We start from the raw sequence: 23397 nt of genomic DNA on the forward strand, positions 1-23397 counted from the left end.
GCAAAGGCTGATCTTATTTACCTTTTCTCTAAATTGCTGGTAGGGGTTGGGGTTTGGAGAAGACACCTCACTGTTCTTCCCGGGCATCTGGTACCTGACAGTAATAAATTTGGGAAGGTGATAAGATAAAATCCAGGAAGGTCAAGAAACTTCTGTAGTGATACATAAATGGATTAAAAATCATGGCACTGGCTAATTTTCCTTTCTTCTGCTTACTCTGAGATCCAGAATTTCCCAGCATTACTTCTTTGGATTCACGTTCCTTCACATTGGGCCCTGTAAGACTCTGTCCTTTCTAGTTGTTGATTAGTAATCCGGGTGGGGTATGGCATTGCCTTATTAAGTCAGCGTCTTAGGAAGCTAGATGTTTTATAATCACCAATACACAGGAAAAAGGCTAGGGTAATGCACCGTAAGTTGAGACTTTCTGATTTCTTTTAAAACAAGATGTGGTTTTGCTCATTTTTCACACAAGTAGACACTGACATGTAATTAAGAATATTAAATGTGAGTGATACTTTCCCTTGACCAGTCTATATTAAATTTTATTGCAGAGTAGAAGAGCAGATAGAAAAATACAGTGCCCTGTGTTAATTATATGTGAAAGAAATAATACTTATTGACCAAGTCAAAGCAGGCCATCAGTGCTGCCTTAAAGCCATAATAACTGAAATGAAAAACAAAAGGTCAGTCCACCTCCCAAAGGAATTTTCCACAGAGCTGTATTATGAATCTGGCCAGTCTTCCCAGTATTAATATTGAAAATGAATGCAGCGTTCACAAAAGGTGTTATGAAAACAACACTGAAGACTTACATGTTCTGTTGATGTCACCTTTTGGCTGGTTCATTTTGAAATACAAGAGAAAATATTTCCCTATTAAAACAAAGTTCTGCCATGTAGAATTAAACCCTAACCTGAACTCATGGAGCCATGGGTGAAAAGCAGTATTGTTTCTGGGAAGAATGAAAAACTCCTTAACCTCTTTGTAATTTCATGTGTATGTACATCATTTTGAATTTCAGAAATTCACAATAAAAAGGATCTGGAAGTTTCTTCAAATAGCAGAATTCTATAGATTTCTTATTTAATTCCCTGTATGGTTCTTTTGTTTGGCCCGTGAAAAGGTGGCCCAGCTTGCATAGTTGAATTGGTTTTATCTGCATTGACTCCAGGGCAGGCTAAAAAGATAAGAGAAATGAGAAATTAGTTGGTAGTCTGTGGGCTTACATGTATATATTTTTTAATTTGTGTTTGTGTGTGTGTGTGTGTTTGTGTGTGTCTGTGTGTATCCCTCTTTTTAAAAGAGAAATCTGGTGGGGAAGAGACAGCTGATCAAAACACTCAGAACTGCAGTGAATTTTATGAATTTGCCATCAGTCCCTTTGCAGCTGATCAACAACTCCGTCAGGGAGAATCACAGACCAGAGGCAGGAACAAGGGGAGAAAAAGAGAAGGACCCATATAATAGGGTGATACAGGTTTCCAGAAATAGCCTCCGGTGCTGTTTTGTGTCATGGTCCTCCTGGCTTTCGCCTGGGGGGCTCCCACATTCCTCCTGTGTGTTCATCCTCCAGGCTCAGGAATTCTCTGGAGACAGCCCCGCCTGCTTGAGTTCTATCGAATTGTTTTATAATTGCATCTTCACTTACTGACTCTCTGGGAGACTCTTCAACTCCTTGAAGGCGGAAATATCCTGCCTGCTATGTCCGCCTGGTACATAGTAGGCACTGAGTGAATCTGTGCTGTTTTGTATGAATTCCCTATCCCTGGATTGACCAGTTGGGGTGAAGGCACCTCAGATTCCCCCAACGTTCAGCTTTAATAAGAAGCAGAATGTTCTGTTGTTTTCTGATTCAAGGAGGAGCTTGCTTAGGTGGTGGACGCCCAAGTGTAGAATTGCCTGGGCAATGCTAACAAGGAGTGGCATTTTCACTTCCTATTACCACCAAGTTCACATGGGTAGCATCAGCCACTTGAACAGATAACTCCCACTGACCAAGCACATTAAAATAACAGAGAGTGGCAGGCTGGCTTGGGGCTTGGCCACACATCCAGTTACTTGAAGCTAGTGGAATGATTAGCAGGTTGTATGCTTTGCCAGCCTTGTGTCTCTAGGAAAGATTAAAGGCAGCATTCCCCCCAGAGTCTGGGGGCACCTTGAGCACGGAGATCCATATGGAGAAGAAATGTAGGCTTTGCTGTAGCAGACTTGTGGTGGTATGTTCGGAGCCGGAGGTAGAAGGGGAGAGTTGGATGTTTTATGGGGCTCATCTCAGATTCCATCTGTGAATACAGCGAACCACACTAAAGAGAATAGAGAACTCAGTGTGCGAAAGAGAGGTACGTGACCAAATAAAAGAGGTGGCTAAGAAGACACAGCTGTTGGTATGGGGCTTAGATGAATGTTCCCCAAGGGTCCATTTCCAGTTAAGCCTGTCATAGAGTAAACAGTAATTGTAGAGGAATGGCCTTTTGGACTTGGCGATTTCTGGACTGTATCACTGGGATAGTTTGGATGGTTAATACTGAGTTCTATTTTTAGGCTTTTGGAGTGAAAGCAGGAGCTCATGTGCTTGGCACCAGTTAGGAATTTTCCACTCATTCCCCATGTAGGGAAGCACTGATCTCACACTGGGCCGTCGGAGGAGGCCTTGCTCATATTTCAGTCATCCCACCATGTCATCACGCTGCACTGGCTTAGGTTGGGGAGCGAAGGGGAGCAGTGGCATGAGATCCTTTCAAAGGGAGTCTTTGGGGCGGCCTTCCTCCTGGATATTCAACAGAACCTATGGGCCTTGCAAGATCACTGCAGGACTCTGTTGAGCTGTGATGGATGGAAGGGTAACTTAGAGTCAGGTGGAGAGAATGGAAGGTTTCTTGAGGTTCCCTTCTTGCCTTAAGGAAGGGAGTTCTACAGTCCTCACTGTTGACTCACTCCATCGCAGGGCAGCACTACGTCATTCTGCAGGAAACAAAAAGTAACTTCACTGATGCAGAAAATTCATAGATTAGAAGGGTTGGTATCATTTCAAAAACAAGCACTTAAGAAAGAAGGATTGTCGCCAATCCGCACAGGCTGGCCTGAGCGAGCGGCGCTGGGCTGAGCCTGCATCTTCAGGAGGAATGTATTAGCAGGCCACCAGAAGGGGTTAGGGACAGCTGATGGGAAAAGCTGAACAGCTACCCTATCAGAAGTTACAGCCCCCAGTAGGCTATACGAGATAGGTCCTTGCACGCGACCAACCAATCAATACCATGGAGACGTGTTGCTAGTTCCAGTGGTAGGATGGGGTGTGAATACAACCAAGGAATTTTTTTTTTTTTTTTAAAGTAGTCAGGAGCTGACACTGACTCTCTCAAACTTAGGTATGAAAACTCTGTGCTCATATCCCATCTGAGGATCCATGCAACTTGAATCTTGATGCTGTATCTCTAGAAGCATGGGTAGGAGGGGCTCTCTCCGTGTGTTCGTGCTTGGCGAAGGGTGTGGACTCCGGCTTTGCCGTTTCCTAGCCAGTCGTGCAGGGGCTGGTTGCTGAGCCGTGGAGCCCCAGTTGCATCCTCCACACAGGGAACTAGAACCCAGGACCCACTTGACAGCATTTGGAGGACTAAGTGAAGTGAAGGGCTTACCCAGCGCTGTGCCTGGCATAGGTAAAGTGTTTGGAAAGGGTCACACTAATACTAGCGTAGTAATTAGCCAGACCTTCCCAGAGTTTAGTTGTTCTCCTTGACATTTACGTCTTCAGGTTTTTTTTTTTTTTTTTTTTTTATTTATCTGAGAGAGAGAGAATGAGAGAGAGCACATGAGAGGGGGGAGGGTCAGAGGGAGAAGCAGACTCCCTGCCGAGCAGGGAGCCCGATGCGGGACTCGATCCAGGGACTCCAGGATCATGACCTGAGCCGAAGGCAGTCGCTTAACCAACTGAGCCACCCAGGCGCCCACGTCTTCAGGTTTGTTGCTAATCTTTCGCAGCTGATCGATCCTTCCTTAGTATGCTACTTGATGACTATAGTTTGAAACTGGTTGGTATTATAGGCTATGCTTGCAAAAGGGTGGTGAGGCAGGTGGGGTTGGGTTATCTTCCTTCCGTCTTCCCAAAATGGAGAGGGTGCAGGATCTATAGTCTCACCTGTCCCCTGCCTGTTTCTTGCTGCTTATATTCCCTCAGTGTTTTTCCTAAAGCAAAGATGGGTGGAGCAGGCCTGGCTGTCGGTACCAGCATTAGCTTTTCACCAAAGTGATTCAAGTCTGAAGGTCACCCGCAATCCCTACCATCATCAGCACTGTCTCCAGCTGAGGCCTGTCCTCCTTACTGGACCTCTAAGCCACTCCTTCCCCAAATGTCTTATTCTCCTGTGGCTGGCAAGTGTAGAGTGATCTCTTATAATTTGGGAGCTCGCTGGGCAGGACACTGTTAACATCCACCCAGGGCTTCCTTCCCTGGGGGGAATGTGGGGTGGGGGGCAGTGCTACTGTTGGGAGCTGAGGGAAGTGTTGGCTCGCATTAGAGCATTAGAAATTAGAGTTGGTTTGTTGTATTTTAAGTTCTGGTTGTTCCCTGCCTAACCTCATCTAAGTCTTTGTATCTTTCGGCACTCTCACTGTGAATACTTCAATAATGCTATTTTGGGACTGATAAGTACAGTACAGTTAACCCTTGAAGGACGCAGGGATTAGGGGCACCGACCCCCTGCACAGCCAAAAATCTGTGTGTAACTTTTGACCCCCCAAAAACTTAACGAGTAATAACCCTGTCGACCGGAAGCTTTACCTATAACAGTTGATTAACACATATTTTGTATGTTATATGTATTAGATACAATATTCTAACAATAAACTAGGGAAAAGAAAATACTATTTAAAAAATCACAAGGAAGGGGCGCCTGGGTGGCTCAGTTGGTTGAGTGTCTGACTCTTGATTTCCGCTCAGGTCGTGATCTCAGGGTCCTGAGGGCTCTGCACTCAGCAGGGAGTCTGCTTGAGGATTCTCTCCCCCTCCCTGTGCCCGTCCGCCCCCCCTCACACAAGTACATGCATGCTCTCTCTCTCTCTCAAATAAATAAATAAATCTTTTTTTTTAAAAGGTCAAAAATAAATAAATTAAAATAAATTAAAAATCACAAGGAAGAGAAAATATATGTACAGTACTGTACTGTATTTATCAGAAAAAATTCAAGTGGAAAAGGGGACCCACATAGTTCAAACCCATGTTGTTCAAGGGTCAGCTTTATTTCTGTTCTCTGGCTGTGCTTAGGAACTGAGGATTAAAAATTATTCTTTTTTTTAAGATTTTATTTTTTTTAAGTAATCTCTATACCCACCATGGGGCCTGAACTCACAACCCCAAGGTCAAGAGTTGCATCCTTTACTGGCTGAGCCATCTAGACATCCCCAAAAATTATTCTTGATGCTAGAAACAAGTTAATTTTTTCACTAGTTCAAGATTATTTCAGGTACAGAGAAGATTAGCATGGCCCCTGAGCAAGGATGACATGCAAATCAGTACGCATTCCATATTCGAAAATATATATATATATAATTTCAGGGTAAATACTGAAATGTACCCTCTCTGGAATACCAGATTTTCTTAATTTGTAGGAACAAGTTGAAAGTCAGCCGGCCACATTATGCTGTGTTAGAACAAACATAGAAAATCCCTGTGGTCTGTCTGATTGAACTCTTTCCCTGTTAACCAGACTTCAAACTTAGAATAGAATCAGGGCAGAGCCAAGAAGGTTTTTGTTTTGTTTTGTTTTGTTTTTATTTGAGAGCGAGAGCGTGAGTTGGGGGAGGAGCAAAAGGGAGAGGGACAAGCAGACTCTGCCCTGATCGTAGAGCCCCACGCAGGGCTTGATCCCAGGACCCTGAGATCATGACCTGAGCCGAAATCAAGAGTCAGATGCTTAACCGACTGAGCCACCTAGGCACCCCAAGAAGGTATTTTAAAAAGCAAAACAAAACAAAAAAACAGAGCATAAGAATACGCCAATTCTAAACACATTTAGATCCTTAATATGGAGAAGCCCCTAGTATCTGTAGGATGTTATCCAGTTGCAAATGAAATGAAAGGAAAGCAACAGAGTTACAATAACAACTAACATTTATATTAGAGCTTGCTAAGTGTCAGGCAACCTTCTAACTACTTTGCATATATTAATTTCTTCAACCCTCGTAATAACCCTGTACCGTGGGCATGACACAGAGGCAGCATCGCTTAGTGATTAGGAAAATATCTACTCTCAGGTGTGATTGCTAGCCTTCAAGTTCAGGAAAGGCAAAGATACTGTGGGCTGGGATGGAAGGAGTGAGGCTTCGTGAATAAAATGGGGATCCTCAAAGGGTATATTATTGGTACGTTTGAGGGTATACCCTCAAAGGGTATATTATTGGTACGTTATTCTTTGAAAAAACCAGGAGCTAAGAAGCTTTGATGCCTGTGACTTAAATAGCTCTCATTTTATTATGCAAATAGAGTTTTACTTAGGTATTATGAAATTATGACATTGCATAGCAAACACCCTTGGCATGACCTGGGACCGTCCGTCCCCTCGACCCAAAGTAGCACACGTGTTACCCAGATGTACACATAGCAGCCAAAGACACCAGATTGTACCAGCTGCTGCTTTACATTGGATACGGGTTCTTTGGAGGTGCTGCAATCGGAGTCAAAGGAGGTTAAGAAAGAAATAACATTCACAAGACTCTGATGATATTCAGTCTAGATATCTGGTACACATTTTAGCTTCAGGTCCCTTTGGAGAAATGTTTGCTCTGGGAGTACATTCTATAGAAGGAAGAGACTTTCTGTGAAGGCCTACATTTTTAGTATCTCTAACGTGAAGAGGATTTATATAGCGCACCTTCCCTCGTTATTATTAGTAACAGTGAAAGCATAACTCGTGTCACTATTTCTGGTGACTCTGTAACCCAGATTACAAATTCAGCATATTTTCAGGTACTCCTGTTTTATGTCAGGGAAGACATATGATCTGAAAACAACTTAGCAGTCATTTAATTACAAATGGCGTTTCTTTGCACTGAAGAACATTTCAAATGGGACTTTTCCTCTTGTTCCTTCTAGTGATGCAGACAGTGCCACAAAAAACTTGGAAACTTTAAATTTTGGTGTTGGTCTCCTTACAAAGAAAAATGTTTCATGTTAAGTTTTCTGTTCAGTATTTATTAGGTAGCCAACCATGGATGTATGGATGCAAAGTGTTAAGTGTAAGGGGACAGTTGGAAAAATAAGTACTTGCCCCTCGGAGAAATATGGCATGGATGTCTTCATGGTCAAAAATCTCCTACTAGTGATAATGATTAACAGTGTATAATAATACCTACCAGGGGATTACTGGGCAGGGCATAGGCATGCAAGGAAGTATTGTAGGACGATGTATACCAGAGAACAATACAGAGAAAAGCACAACAAGGGGTATTATTATTACATTGCAAGCTTTGCGATTTGAATGTGATATAAATGAATGAGTCAGACTCTGCTTTGTGATTTTTTTCTATGCTTATATAATGAGAAAATTATCTCCTTAAGGGCTAGACTTATAAATATTTGCTTAATATGATTCATTAATTAAACATGTGAAACTGCTTATCTAGCATAAAACTAGGGGACTCTCGGTATCCATTTTGTTTTTGCAGAATGAAAGTGCCCTTGTGAAAGAAAAAGAGCTGTCAATCGAACTTGCAAACATCAGGGATGAAGTTGGTAAGTAGGGCATTGACAATGAGGAACATAAAGACTGTCTTTTCCTGATACCTATGAATGTGTGTAACAACAGCAATTATGCCTCGTGTAATCAGCCAAGGCAAGGCTGCCTGAAAAAATGAAGTGTCTTCCCCAGCACAGTGGTGGGTGACTGAAGCCTTGTAGGGAGCCGTAATTTTTACATCTCTGTTGTTAGAAAGCTTCATAACATCACGGTGGAACTAATCTGGCCTCGATTCTGTTCTTCGCAGATGGCAGCACACACATCGTCTGCGTGGTGTGCTGTGACCAGCACCCCTCCGCCTAGGTCCCCCTGGGGCAGGCAGAGCTCCAAAGGAAGCAGGGTGCTGCAGGGTGCTCTCTGCAATCTATCTCTGCACATATTCCAAGGCTTCCTGCTGCCGTGTACCTTGCCATGAAACACTCTATGATATAGAATGAGATCAGAAACATAAGCCTGGATGGGTTAAGCATGCTAGGGTTATGTCGAAACTCCTAGTCCTTGGCTGGTTCATGGTATAGCTCACTCTGAACTATAAGAGACCTTGCAGAAGATACGATGATCCCCAGACCGGGGGTGTCCGAGAGATGGATGGGCTTTCACCTCTAAGCCAAAGATCAGACCAAGTATTTTCCATGTTCCAATTTCTTTCTTTTTTTTTTTTTAAGATGGTATTTCTTTATTTGACAGTGAGAGAGAGCACAAGTAGGCAGAGCGGCAGGCAGAGGGAGACGCAGACTCCCCGCTGAGCCATGACCCTAATGCAGCGCTCCATCCCAGGACCCTGGGATCATGATCTGAGCCAAAGGCAGACAGACGCTCAACAGCCAGCCACCCAGGCGCCCCTCCATGTTCCAGTTTCTTGATCCCATTTGTCTCTTGGGGTTCTGTTCCTCTGTTTCCCCAGGAATCAGTCCACAAAGGTGAGATTAGCATGGCCTTTTCCCCCTGGCCTGTTCTCTTCTCTTTACAGAGAGCACTTCACCTCCATCCCGTGTGGCCCTGCAGGCAGCCCGCCAAGTGCAGGTGTGGCTCCCTTCACGAGTGAAGGGCCTTGAACAGTCCCAGCCATTCTTGGCGGATGGTACTGCACCTTTTCCTTCAGGCCAGCCATGCAAATAGGCCTTGAATCTGAAGACCAGACCTCCCTGGGGAACACGGGCCTGAGGATGTGCAGTGGACCCCATAGTGATTTCCGAATGTCGTTTCCCCTCCCCTCTATTTTTTTCCCTTTTTTAAAATTGAGGGTTTTTTCTTCACTGTGAGTTTTGTGACTTCTTTTGTCATTGAGGTAGGTCAACAGTGGGCTTTTCTCCCCTCTAGGGAGAGCAGGCCCCTGTGGGAAAGCCATAAAGAACTGTTCCTCCTTCCCAGCCTCGCCTGTGTGTGACCCCGAGCAGCGAGTCTGCCCCAGCTGCAGGGGCCCCAGCCCTTGGCCATCCCCTGACGAGGGGCCCCAGTGCCTGGGCCCAGATGTAGGTTTTCTGAGGGAGGCCTGCCAGGAACCGCAATGGCGGAGTTTCTGAGAGGGGCTCCCGGGAAGCCAAGGGCCACGAGTGGGCGTGTTTCTCGAAATGGTTGAGTTTGTAGATTGTTCTGAGACTTAGTGGTTCTGAGCATGAGCTTTGCAGGCCAATGACCCAAGTTCAGGTAGAGCAAGTTGGCTGACCGCTCTGTCCCTCAGGTTCCCCTTCCTAAAAAAGGAAAGTCGATTAAAGGGGATACTGCTGATAAAGCAACCTGTAAAGGAGCTTCTCCCGTTAGGGGTGTAGCAGCTTAAATCTGAAAATAGAGGACAAAGTCTTCCACTGTTGCCTGAATTCCTCCCCCGAGGGATGTCTGCACACCCATGGATAAGCTTTGGATCTGGGGTGTGCACCCTGACCCAACCAGATAGGGTGTGCCAAATCCAGTGCCACTTCCCTCTGTCCTTTCCTGAAGCTTCTGAAGGCAGCAGGAACCACGCAAGGATTACACTGAGTTTTTGTATTTGAGTCTTACTTGATGTCTGCATTAGTGCTAAGAATAGAATCAGAAATCATCTGCCAAATGAATCAACTGTGGGGTGAGGTGGCGGGTGCAGAAGGCCTTGGCAGCATCAGGGCCTGGACCCTTCCACCCAGCAGTCAGCCCAGGGATGCTTTTGCAGCACTTCCTGAGCCACTGCAGAGCCTGCATTTGTGCGAGAAGGCGGACAGTGCACTGTGGAGATCTACTCTTAACTCTAAAGTCCGGGAGTTCTCCGATCTTGGCCAGCAAAGAACACAGTGAAGCTTAGAAAGCTGACTTTGGAATGATCATCTAGAAAGAGAGATGAGCAACCCTATCTCCTTACCAGCAGCCCTACCCTTATTTAGACCCCTGTCAGCAGAGTCAGATGGGGGCCACTGGAGCGGGGAGTCATGAGGGGCCATGGGGGCAGCAGGGGGGAAGGAGGGGGAGCTGGAGCTTCCACATGTTGTGAATTCAGACATGGAAGAGGGAGAACCTGCAAACAATCAGAATAGTTTAGGAGCACTTAACCGCAGATCCCAAAACAGGCCTGGCCTGTGCCACAAATCTAAAAATTACCGCTCAAACTTGTATTCAAGCCCTGAATTCCACCAGTATCTCCTCATAAGCACACATCAGTTGTTTACATCCTCGGTGGGAATAAATGCAAAGGCTTTTAGTATCTAGCCAGAATCACCTTAACTGGGGGTTCTCAGCCCTCGTGCATATTAGAATCACCTGCAATGCTTTTTAAAGTAACGGTTCCCAAGACCTCTAGGGCAACAGAATCAAAATATTTGAGAATGGGGCCTAGGTTTTTTTTTTTTTTAATTCCCAGATGTTTGTGAAGTACAGTGAAATTTGAGAACCAATGAACTACATTGTAGAATGGGGATTTTGATTTGGGTCAGGGACAGGAGGAGGGGCTGTAGGGAATTTGGGGGTAGTCCTGGGAGGGTGAGGTCCCCCACTGAAGGGCTTTGGGCAGCAGGAGAGCCTAGGGAGAGAAGCCTAGGTGGGAGGGGAAAGGGTACAGAAAGGAAAGATGCAGAGGACAAATTCCACCTGCTCTGAAATTATACATAGAGTTGGCCCGAGTCCCAGAAAAAGGAAAGGAATATCCTCCTCCTTTCTTCACCTTGGCCCGTCAGGCTAGGGCTGTTGGTCTCTTGAGTCCCCTCCCGGCTAGATTAGATGGGCTTTCGGGCACCAACCACAGAAACTAATCCCCTGGTGTGTTTGCTGACACACTTCATATTTACAATACATTCCCAGTCGTGACATGTCTGGTGGAGCTACAACAGAATCTTCTAGAAGGTGTATATTTTGAATAGTGCCCTGATCAGAGATTTTGATATGTGTTATCCCACATTGATGGAGAATCCTGATTATAATAGTTTTTAAGTAGAATTTGCTGGCAGTTCATTTACAAGTAAACTTTGAGAACATCTCCTAATGAGTGATGTTTTCTGACGTCAGGTGTGTGGGAGATTTTTCCACGAGAACAACCAAGCCTCCAATACCAGCAAAGTGCGCAACAACTGAATTCAATTCTAACACTAGCCGTCCAGAGTTAGGGCAGACCCCACAGGCTAAGGACCAGTCTCACAAGTCTCACCCCACTTCAGATGCTGGTCCCACACTCCAGGGTTACCTGTATTTCTAAACAACTGGCTTCAGATCCAGGGGTTCCCACAACCCCCTTCGCAGGTCCAGTAAATCACCAGAATGACTTACAGAACTCAGAAAAACACTTGACTTGCATGCATTAGAAGGAATGCAACTCAGGAACAGCCAAATGTAAGACTTGCATAGGATGAGTATTTGGGGCGCGGGGCTAGGGGGTCCAGCAGCTTCCGTGTACTCTCCAGATGGTTTACTCTGCTAGCTCCTTGATGTGTTCCCCAACCTGGAAGCTCTCTCAATCCTCTGTTCAAGGGTGTTTATAACCCGGTCTCCAGCTTCCCTTCTCCCTGGCGGTCAGTGAGTGGGGCTCAAATCACCTTGTCTTTCCCGACCAGCCCCATCCTGAGGCCGTGCAGGGGTTCCAACCTTAGTCACCTTATTAGCCTAAGTTTAGGTGTGATTAGAAGGACTCATGATGAATAAAAGATACTCCTCTCACTCTGGAAATTCAAAGGCTTTTAGGAGCTCTGCCAAGAACCAGGGACAGAGACCAGTTATGATTAAAGCCCACCTAGGCAAGGTGCTAGCCAGTTATGGAGAATGATTCGTTCATTTATCAGGGTCCTGAGCACTTTGTATAGAACAGCACAGTCATAGCGTTTCCGAGCTGGTGCTGCTCCAAATCTTAAGGACTGTGGCCTAGTCACCACATTTTAAAGATCGGTAAACTGGGACTTGGTCAAAGATCTTGGTTAAAACTGGAACATCTGCAAGAAGCACCCAGAAGAAAAACTGTTCACCTTAATCTCAGTCCATTCATTCATTCAACAAATATTTATTGAACACTTAGTATGTCTGAGGCACAGGCTAGGCAGGGTCACCATGGATGTTGGGGTTGTTTGTACCCTGCAGTGGGGCATCCCTCTTAGTAGAAAATGACATACATCCACAATGCAGCCACTCACCAAGCCCTGTGAGCGGGCATGGGGCCACTGCCACCCAGAGAGAGGAGCACTTTTTTCTGATTTGCACAAAGCGACATGTGGGCTAGCTGTGACCTAGCACTATATACCGGTCAATGGTAACTAAGACTCACTCGTGTCCTCAAGGAGCTTACAGTCAAAGCTCCATGGAGAAGGGGCTGTCTGAAATGGACTTTGCAGGATGACTGAGATTTGGATAGATGCCTATAGGAAGGGAAAGAGCACAATTATTGAGCACCTACTGAAACCTGCTGCCCCAATGAATGTCCAGAGCGCAGGCCTGGCCCATTCTACTCACCTACGGAGAGAGAAAGTCTGTTTGTTTCTTCTCTCCATGTATCAAAAAAACCCCACAACTTCCCACAGTTATCATTTAATAGTTATAAAACACTTAATCATGCTGATAAACTAGAATAAGCTACACCTCTCCTTGGAGCACTTAGATTTTCCCCATTTGTTGCTATTATTTGCAGTGTTATGCAAATTACTTTTTTCCTCATGCCATCTTCTTGGGAATATATTCTCAAAGTGTGGATGAATCATTTTGACAGAATTTCATGTTTATTCTAAACTCATCTGTATGTGAAAGATCCTTGATATTTATAAATCGAGGTAAAAGATTATGGTGAATTTAATCGCAGTCTAGCGAGGGTTGCCTTAAAAGAGGAAATTCCATCAATATTTCTCTCTCCCCTCTCCCTCCTTCCCTTCCCCACCTCCTCCTTTCTCTTCCCATCTTCTCTCTCTCTCTCTCTCTCACACACACACACACACACACCTGAGAAGAAACACATAATACCCAGTTATGTACCAGAGTGCAGCTTGGGATGGAACATTTTGTGGTCTAGGAGTTGAGTCCCTGTAGAGTAGCTAAAATTGCTATCATCTGTGTAATATCCTGTGTGGAAACAAGGATCTCAGGTCATCCTCCTCTTGAAAGCCTCTCATCCTCAAGTCACCCTTAAGGGACGATGGCTCTTACCTTGTGTTTGGAGTTGACCTTAATTGGGTCTGTCCTTGGAAGAGCCAAGCTATAGTAATTGTGGGATGAAGGGCATTTTAGATCTCCAGGGGACCAGAATCCAGCACCACATCCAGGGGAGGAGGAGCAAAGAGGCTAGAAATAGATATAATATTTGATTTTTTAATCACTTTTTTTTAAATTCCCAGATAATGTAGTTCTTAAAATATAAGCCTCGATTTTTAGATAGAGTGGTGTTCTCCAAATTTGGAAGTCAAATAATGAAAAATTGAAGGGTCATGCTTATATTTGTAAATGCTGAAATAGATTTATAAGCTGTTCTTAGACGCAGATTATTTTCTTTCAAGATCTTATGCTTCAAGTTGCTGACCACCATTGGGTGGATATTTATGGTCCTCTCTCCTGCAAGGAAACCTGAACCTTAAAAAAAGTGTGAATTATTTAAAAACATATATGAATTAGATGAGCTCCACCAGATAGAAAAAAACATATGCCATGCATAGCTGGCTTTAAACTGAGCCTTCTGGCTCACACTCGCAGGTCCACTGATGCTCTCTCATCCAGTCCAGAAGTCCTGCAGGTTCAAGGTGGACCAACACTAACCCCACTGCACACCTTCCCCCAGATTCCTGCCTCAGGTCTGCTCAAAGCTGTGACTCGCTGATTTGGTGTGAAATTGCCTCTCATCTTCAAAGCTCTCTATCACCCTCGCTGCCCTCTTTCCACTTTATTTACCTGCCACTGCCCCCGGCCCCTAATGCTGATGGACAAAGCCGCTTTCTGCTTCCGGTGTGTCTTCCATCACCTTCTCTTAGATCCTCCTCTCTCGACCTGTTACAAGGTCTGTTCTAGCTGTCCCCATCCCGAGCCAGGCACACAGGTTTTATCTTTCTGCCAGCTTCAGACTTAAGATGGACTTTGCTTTCTTATCTCTCTTAAACACTTTAAAAACACTTAACATGAAATACAGTTTTAAAACAGCAAGCGCTGTTGAACAAAACAATCATTCTGGCTAAGTTTCTAAGGTATTATACAGAAAGCTAAATTATTAAATCCAGATTTTGATTGAAGTCAGCTTATTGAAACAAAGCAAAAAAAAAAAAACCTGAATATAATATAATACAAAAAAGGAGATATTAAAGAATTGTGAGAGCTTTGATATAAAGGTATGTAGAAATCTAAGTTTGTGACCGTAAGCACTGAGGTGTTATTTATTATGCTCCTAAGTTTCTTAAGTTCCTAACTAGAGTACATTTTTCAGTTTATTTTCATATATAACTAGCAACACACACATATATATACACACCACTGGAAGTGTGTTTGTGAGACAATTTTACCCTTCAAGGTTATATATGAAATGTCTCCCAGCTTTATGATCACAGGACTTTGTCTTTACATAGTGCTTGTACTTAGCAAGCTCTGTTATTTGATATGTCTTATTTATTTCTTCAGACAACTCAGTGAAGTAGGTGTTGGTATCTTTATTTTATAGGAACTAGAGGTTTAGAAGGATTAATTGACTTCTAACTGTATACAGCTGGTTTGGGCAGAGTCAGGTTCTGGAATTCTAACATATAGTGTGTAAGCTTACCATGGCTTCCCCACCCCCACCACCTTTTTGTTTTTGGTAATTTTTAATTTAGTAAATTGAAAAATCAGATAAAGTAAAATAGCTGCTTCTCCCAATTCTATATGACTTTCCCACAAAACCATAAGAGATGTTAGTATGAATCTGTCAAAACATGAATTACAGTGTAGGTATATAACACTGTGGTGGTAATTGGCCCTAGGCTATATCCATTAGGACTGAGTGCAGGACAAATTAACAAACTCCTCCCAAAACGGTAGCTTCATCAAGGTAGATGTTTATTTCTCTCATGTAAAAGTCAGGAGGTAAGCACCCCTGGACAGGTACGGTTTTGCGCTGCAAAGTCCCCAGGGGACCCAGGCCTCTTACAGCTCACTGTTCTACCACCCCAAGACTGTGGCCATTTTCCTCATGGCCCAGTGTGGCAGCTGGTGCTTCTATCATCATATCTCTATTCCAGGTAGTAGGATGGAGGAAGGGATGAACAGAGAAACAGAGAAAGTGGGTCAGCTCTCTTTGGGGGAAAGTTTCCAGGATCTATACTTCAGTTTTTATCTCATTGGCCAGAACTAAGTTCCAAGGCAAACCTTGCCACAACAGAGACTGGGAAATGTGCTTTTTTTTTTTCCCTTGGTGACCCTGGTGAATTATTTTATTACTAGAACGAAGGGGAGAATGTGTATTGGGAACTGTTAGCAGCCTATGTTAAGGGCCCTGATTGCCTCCATCATTGAGTTGGAGGGAATAGTCTTGCCACAGGACTAATCGTCCTAGGCGACTGAGAGCAAAGGATCTAGCAGAGTGTTTGGCAGAATAGTGGGGGCTTGGTGTGTTATAGTTCCCTTAAATGTCAGATTGGATTCTGTCTTCCTTCCTTTCACAGCTTTAAAAAACCTGAGTCAAAATGCAAAACCAAGAAGATATCTCAGAAAAAATAATCTTGGGATCACAAAAATATAATGCACATTTTCCGATTTATAAAAATATCTCTTCTAAGCACACCAATTAAAAGACAGTTTTGTCGGATTGGATTAAAAAAAAGTAAAGCACAGCTATGTGCTGCTTAAAAGAAACCCACTTCAAATATAAAGACATAAATAACCTAAAATTAAAAGGATGGGAAAAAGAGATGCTGTTGTAACACCAATCAAGAATTGGAGTGTCTATGTTAATATCCTGCAAAGTAACCATCAGACCAGTAATATTACCAAAAGTTAGTGATGAAGGAGTCAGCTCACCAAGAAGATATAACAATACTAAATACCTATGTAACTAACAATAGAGTTTCAAATAACATGCAACAAAAACTGATAGAAATGAAAGGAGAGATAGACAAATCCACAATTAAGTTTGGAGACTTCCCTCTTCTCTCAGTATCGATAGAACAAGCAGGAAGAAAATCAGTAGGGATACAGAAGACCTGAACAACACTATCAACCAATTGACCTAATTGACCTTAATACAACATTCCATCCAACAAGCAGAACATGCATTCTTTCCAAATACACATGGAACATTGAGCAACATAGAACATATTCTGGGCCATAAAAGAAACCTCAACAAATATAAAAAATTGAAATCATACTAAGTGTTTTAGACTATAGCAGAAATAGACTATAAATCAGTAACCTGAAAATATCTGGGAAAACTCCAAACATTTAGAAATTAAATGGCATACTTCTAAATAACACACAGGTCAAAGAGGAAACCACAAGTCAATTAGAAAATATATTGAACTGAATGAAAATAAAAATGCCATATATCAAAATCCTTGGGATGCAAAATTCTCTCTGAATTGCAGAGTTGATATCATATTAAATTCACTGGACAACATGGGAGAGACCCAGAGTGTACTCTCACTGTCCTAGGCTCTCTGGCGAGGAGGTGAGTAGTGTTATTTGAAAGAAGGTTTGATCTAGTAGGTTTAGTCTCCTGTCAGAAGCTTGAGCATGACAGCAGAGCTTCAAATATACTGCTTTCTTTGCAAGATTGACCACTCAGCATGGCTGGGTTCTGGAATTGCATGCCCCTCCTATAGGGAAATGATATTAGTTCTGAGCTGGGAAAAATTCAAACCAGTGATGTCAACTGCCATGATTAGATTTTATTCCAGTAAATGTAATTTCATAAAGTCATTTTAGTTTCTATCCCAAATGGTGCTTACCAATGCACAGTAATACCAAAACTGCAGACTCCCTTAAATATGCCAAAGGCTGGGTTTGGTTGCCATGGAAAATACATTATCAGCTACAATTTTACCAAACTGTTACTTTCTCTGAGACAATGATTTATTCCAATTGGCAGCAACATGTTTTTTGATATTTATAAAAGTCTTCTAAGTCAATACACATAGCACATTCTAGTTATGTGGATATGTCCATTTTGTGATTCCCTAAAATATATACTATTCTATGAATAAAGATAATTTTCTCTTCTGATATGTGTTAATATTTTTAGATCTGTTTGGTTAATCCTTAACTAACCTGAATTGACTGACTAGAATAGGTCCAGATACCAAGGGCTGCCCCTAACTACCCTAAAGATAAGCAGCTTCTTGAAACTCAGAACCAGCTGCTGCCATAAAGTTGTGACTTTATAAATCTAATATTTGAAGTGGCATATGGTTTACAAAGCCCTTTCATATATTATTTCATTTGATCCTAACAGTAACCCTAAGAGATAGGTAAGATAGATAATACTACCACTGTTTTAACAGTGAATAAATGTTGCCTATAAAAAGTAGGAGCAGGGGCGCCTGGGTGGCTCAGTCGATTAGGCCGTTGCCTTCGGCTCAGGTCATGATCCCGGGGTCCTGGGATCAAGCCCCACATCAGGCTCCTTGCTCCGTGGGGAGCCTGCTTCTCCCTCTCCCTCTGCCTGCCTGCCACTTCCCGTGCTTGTGCTCTCTCTCTGTGTCAAAAAAAAAAAAAAAAGTAGAAGCAAACCCCAAATCACATAACTGTGAGGAATAACAGAGCTGGGTCCTTATCTCTTTCCACCATGACCACAGCATGCTGCCTTTGTGTTATAAGATCTCAACTGATATCTAGGGAAGATAATAAAAAACCAGAGAAAGACATGACATGCTATCGATTTAACCTGAAAATTGCTGAAGAGCATTTTGCAAAATATGTATTTTAACTGACAGTCACATACAAATTATGCAAGCGTAATTGCTTCCCACTTGTGAATTTCTCATACATGGATCCCCTCTTATTTTTCTTTGTATCTAGTACTCCAGCTCAGAGCTTAGCACAGTGAATGTGGACCATTCACTACTTCACTTTATAAACTTGACTGAACCCAGGAGCGGTACCCATTAGTGTTCCAGGAGTAGAAGAGGAATGTGGTGTGGTCTCTGATTTTGGGGAACACTTATGCATTGGAGAGACAGACATGAGCAGATAATTAAAACCCAGTGTACTAAGTAAGGTGCTAGAGGTCTGGGAGCTCAGAGCAGAGGTTGTAACCTAGGCAGGAATCCAAGAAAAGCTTTTAGGGGTAAAACAGCTGAGCTTAAAAGAAAAGAAGGAATGAAGAAGTGGTTCTTTCATATACCAGATCAATTACAGAACGAGCATTAATGACATCATTTACTTGGTCTCTTCATGGGAAATGGGAAAAATAGTGAAGACAGATTTTCCATGTGGCTATTCCTAAGAAGAGGAATGAGTTTGGATTTATGAGATGAGTTTGTGTTTATGAAACTCTTTAAATTATTTACATAAAAAGCAAGGGCAGTGTTTGGGATATAAGACTCCAATGATTCACTTTTCACAGACTTTTTTAACATTTGATTTTTCTTGTCTAATGACATGATGAATTATTCTTATGCATTCAAATAACCACAAATATCACCAGGGCCATATTCAGGTATCCAAGAGTACTACTATCAATCTATCTGCTTAATTTGTCAGTTTATTTGAACAAAGTACCATAAATTACAGTATATTACATGCTTGTGATTCAGGTCACTCTTTTTGCTAAAAATTGTTCTTCAGCCAGGTTTGGGGGAAGTTAATTCTGGTGAAGAAGATGAAAACCAGACCATTTCTGTATTGCAAGTAACCAAGTAAGGACTTACTAGGTTTCAGTAATATCAAATCTGATCATGAGCTCAGGGCTCCTTAGCACAACTATCTTCTTAAAAAACAAAACCAAAAAAAAAAGTTAAAATAAACCAACAGCTCGTGAAGAAGAATGTGGTCAGAGTTTAGCTAATCAGAGTTTAGTTAATCTTGGTGGATCTACTGTAGTCCAGCTTTTTTTTTTCTTTGCTAGCATACCAGGAAGGGCTCTGACTTTCAAGGAAACACTTTTAACTAAGTTCACTAGAGCTTGATGTGAAAACAAAAAATACCAGTTTATTAGTTTACAGTGGCAAATATATCCCCTCATAGGCAGATCTCTCTAGAAAGCTAAAATTCTAATCAACAAACAGCTGAGTTGACCCAACTCAAAAATATACTGGAGATAATAATGGCATCTTGCTGAGATAGACTTGGGCGGTCATCTCCATGACATGTTCTTTTCTAGGACCTCAGTTCTTAGCCAGGGATCCCATGGGAGGAGATAGAAGCTTGTTAGCATCACTTGGGTGCTTTTATCAAATACACATGTCCAGACTTCTGCTTCCAGCCACAGTACAGTTCTGGACTTAACTTCCCACTGTACACAGCCATAAAACAGACAAATATACAAGGTACCTATTCTACCGGTGCACCACAGACCTGTGGTCCTTGAGAAAAGGGAAACACACTAAGTGAGTCCCATGTTAGCCCCAGCTTTCTGCCTGGGGCCACTTACCAGACCCTGGCACAGAGAGGGGCTCCACGTAAGGACCACCATCTCGCTAAGCTGAAGAAGCAGATAGCAGAGTTCAAGCCAATTGAAACGGCTTGAAATTGTGGGACTGAGCCTGGCGAGGAGTAAGCTAAGTAGAGGAGGACCCCAGAAATTTGCGTAGGGGTTTCCCATGTGTTCTTAGATGAAGGGTAGGTGGTGTGTGCACTGGGAGGCCTGGCAGAGGGCGGCTACTGTAGGGCTGGGAGCTGAATGGAGGTATCAGAGGCTGTGTCATGCTGGAAGACATTGGAATTCCAGCCCAGCCAGGGTGGAGAGATCTCTTGAGCAATCCATCAAGCTCTGAGAAAGGCCAGGCTTTAGGAATAAGGGCCATGACCTAGTGGGAATAACGTCTCTCTAAGACTAAAGATAGACTAGACTGAAATTGACCCACTCTAAAAAGAGTGAAACCAAGCCTGGTAGAATCAAAGGAGTCTAGTAATTTACCTGCCTGCAAGCAAAACGCAACACTCATTAAGGAAATTCCTTATGATATATCACCCACAGTGTTGAACATACAATTTTTTTTAAATTAGACATACAAAAAAGCAGGACCCATAATCAAGGAAAAAAGTAGTCAATAGAAATGGATATTGAAATAACACAGATGTTGGAACTGGCAGATAAGAAATTTTAAAAGCTGTTATAAACATATTCAAGCACTTCTAGAAAAGTAAGAACACAATGATAAACTGGTAGGGAAGCACAAGAGAGAAATGAAAACTATAAAAAAAAGAACAAAATGGAAACATTAGAACCCTAAAGTAGAGACTCTGAAATGAAAAGCCCACTTTTCATATCCACTGGATAGGCCTTAGAGCAGATCGGAGACTGCAGGAAAAAGGGTCAGTGAATTGAAGAGAATCAGCAGACATTATCTAGTCAGGAGAACAGAGAGAAAGATCGAAAATATGAGCAGAGTGTCAGTGACCCGTGGGACTGCATTAAGCAGTGTAACAGGTGCATAACTGGATTGGCAAAAGGGGGAGGGAGAGAGAGAAATTGGACAGAAAAAAATACTTGAAAAAATGGTGGGCATAAACATCCTAAATTTGGTTTTAAAAGAGCAACCCACATGGGACACCTTGGTGGCTGCAGTCAGTTGATCATCTGACTCTTGGTTTCGGCTTGGGTCATGATCTTGGGGTCATGAGATTGAGCCCCATGTCAGGCTATGCGCTCGGTGCAGAGTCTGCTTGGGTTTCTCTCTCCCTCCCCCTCTGCCCCTCATTTTCTTTCTCTCCCTCAAATAGAAACATAAATCTTTTTAAAAAATTAAAAATAAATAAAAGAGCAACCCACAGAGCCAAGAAGCTCAATGAACCTCAAACAGGATAAATACAAATATATAATCACACCTCAGCACATTCTAGTCAACTACTGAAAACCAGAGATAAAAAGGAAATGTTCAAGGCAACTAGATAAAGACACACATTACATACAGGGGAATGAGGATATGAATGACAGGTAACCTCATCAGAAACAGAGGCCAGCAGGCACTGGAATGACATTTGTAAAGTGCCAGGGAAAAAGGAAAAAACAAAATCAAAACGCATCAACCCAGAATTCTATACCAAGAGAAAAACATCCTTTGAAAATGATACAAATTTGGATGTACAGGACTAAATTTAGATTATCAAAAGGGTAAATATGTGGATAAATATAAAAGACTGTTCATTTTGTTGTTCTTAAACTGTTTACTTTTAAGCATTCAGCTTGATGATCTCTTGCTATGAATACATTCATATAATCACCGTCCAAAACAGGATTTATGACATTTACCTCCTTCCAGAAATTTTCTTCATGCCTCTTTCCACTCAGTTCCATCCTCTCTCTACCTCTAAAGCAACCACTTTCTCATTTCTGTCAGCATGGATGAATTTTGCCTGTTCTGGGAACTCCTATAAATGGGATCAGACATTTTATACTCTTCTATGTCTGGATGCTTTTGTTCCACATGAGAGATTCATCCACATCGCTGAGTAAATCAGTAGTGTGTTCCTTTTTATTGTGTAGTACGTTCTGTTTGCATGAGCATGCCAAAGTTAATTTGTCCATTTGTCTGCTGATGGACATTTGGATTGTTACTTTTTTGCTCTCATAAATAAGGCTGTTAGGAATATCCTTGCACAATCTTGTGTTTTCGTTCTCTCAGCTAAATTCCTACATTATAAATTACTGGGTCATAGGATAGATGTGCGTGTCACTTTAGGAGAAAGTGCCAAACAGTTCTTGAAATGTTTGTACCACTTTGCGTGATATTCGACTATGTGTGAGAGTTCCAGTTCCTCCCCGTCCTGTCAACATTTGGTAATGTTAGTAATTCTGTTGTTGCTGTTTTAGCCATTCTAGTAGGTGCGAAGACTATCTCGGTGTGGTCTTAATTTGCATTTCCCTGATCACTAATGATGTTGAGCACTTTTTATGTGCTAACTGGCGATTTGAATATCTTTTGTGAAGTGTTGGTTGCCCATTTTTTCGTGAGTTCTTTGTCTTTTTACTGAACAGCAGCCACTGCCTTCACCTGGGCATGCAGGCTCCCTCAAGGTTGCCACAAGCCCTCTTGGCGCCCCACTCATTTGTGTCTGTGACCTGTCTTAAAGACTGGCTCGGGACGGTCTACAGTCATGAATGGGAAAAATAGAAAGCAAATCTATTGCTAAGATATAAGGCATTTTAAAGTGCTGTTCTTAAGATAATTTTGAGTGCCTACTCTATGTAAAAGTATTCTAGGTGTTTCATTCAGAGATCAGTAAGTTATAATCCATGAACCCAAAGAGTTTATAATCAGTTGGGAAAACGGGCATGGCAGGAAGTGATTGTAACATAAAATGAAGGAAGTGTCTTTCTCCTAACAGTATCTGTCACAGATGCTGTTGCAGGCCCTCTGTCCTTTTCAGTCTCTGCGAGCTCTGGAGTCATCTCATCCACCCCCATGGCTTCGACTACCACCTAGTTATTCCCTCCCAGGTCCAGGTCCCCAACCCTGGTCTCTCTTGAGATCTCCTCTTGGTGAATCACGGGCAATACCACTCTTCGTAGTCAAACAGTTTTATCTCCACCCACCCCATAGTCCCCACGTCAAAGCAAAACAAAGTGAGATCTCTACTTCTCTTTCTATATTCTTGATTCCATTCAAGTACAAGCTAAGCTAAGAAGGCATCCACATTAATGGAATAAATCAGACTGAGGGATATTTTTCTCTCATGTAATGGTCCAAAGACAGAGTGACCCAGGGATGGCCATGCGTCCGGACGGTCTGCTCCACTGTCCCCAAAGCCATGGTCCCTGAGTGTTTGGAGCTGATGCATGAAGGAGAACGTTTCGGTCTAAGGGAAAATGAAGGAAAGTAGAGGGCAAACAGCTCCCTTCTAAAAATATGATCTAGACATTGCCATATCACTTCTTCACATCCCTTTGGCCCAAGCAGTCACGTGGCTATACAGAGCTGCCAGGGAGATTGGCAGGGCAGCCATTTCAGTTTAAAAAAAAACTTGGAAAGTACCATGAATAAGAGAAAGAAAAGGAGACTGGGGACAGTTAGGCTCAACCATAAATTTTTAGCTCAGTTCTTGACAGGGTATTCATAGAGTAAACTAACACAGAAGGCTGGGAGTCTTCACCATCTCTCCCGCTCCTCATACTTGGTATCAA

At 42.8% G+C, this 23397-nt stretch overlaps 1 protein-coding gene and 1 pseudogene across 3 annotated transcripts in view; both read left to right on the forward strand.

The window, feature by feature from the left end:
* Positions 1-23397, forward strand: part of MTUS2 (microtubule associated scaffold protein 2) — a 505832-nt gene that overhangs the window by 438209 nt on the left and 44226 nt on the right. For all 3 annotated transcript variants that reach the window (XM_081814784.1, XM_081814785.1, XM_081814786.1), the window contains one exon: positions 7660-7726. In XM_081814784.1, the coding sequence (XP_081670910.1) occupies positions 7660-7726 (67 nt within the window). The remainder of the gene's footprint in view (positions 1-7659; positions 7727-23397) is intronic.
* Positions 5428-5527, forward strand: LOC115943465 (U6 spliceosomal RNA; annotated as a pseudogene).

Source organism: Leptonychotes weddellii, chromosome 3, assembly GCF_054177405.1.
Source record: "Leptonychotes weddellii isolate Sample4059 chromosome 3, ASM5417740v2, whole genome shotgun sequence".
NCBI classification, from domain to species: domain Eukaryota; kingdom Metazoa; phylum Chordata; class Mammalia; order Carnivora; family Phocidae; genus Leptonychotes; species Leptonychotes weddellii.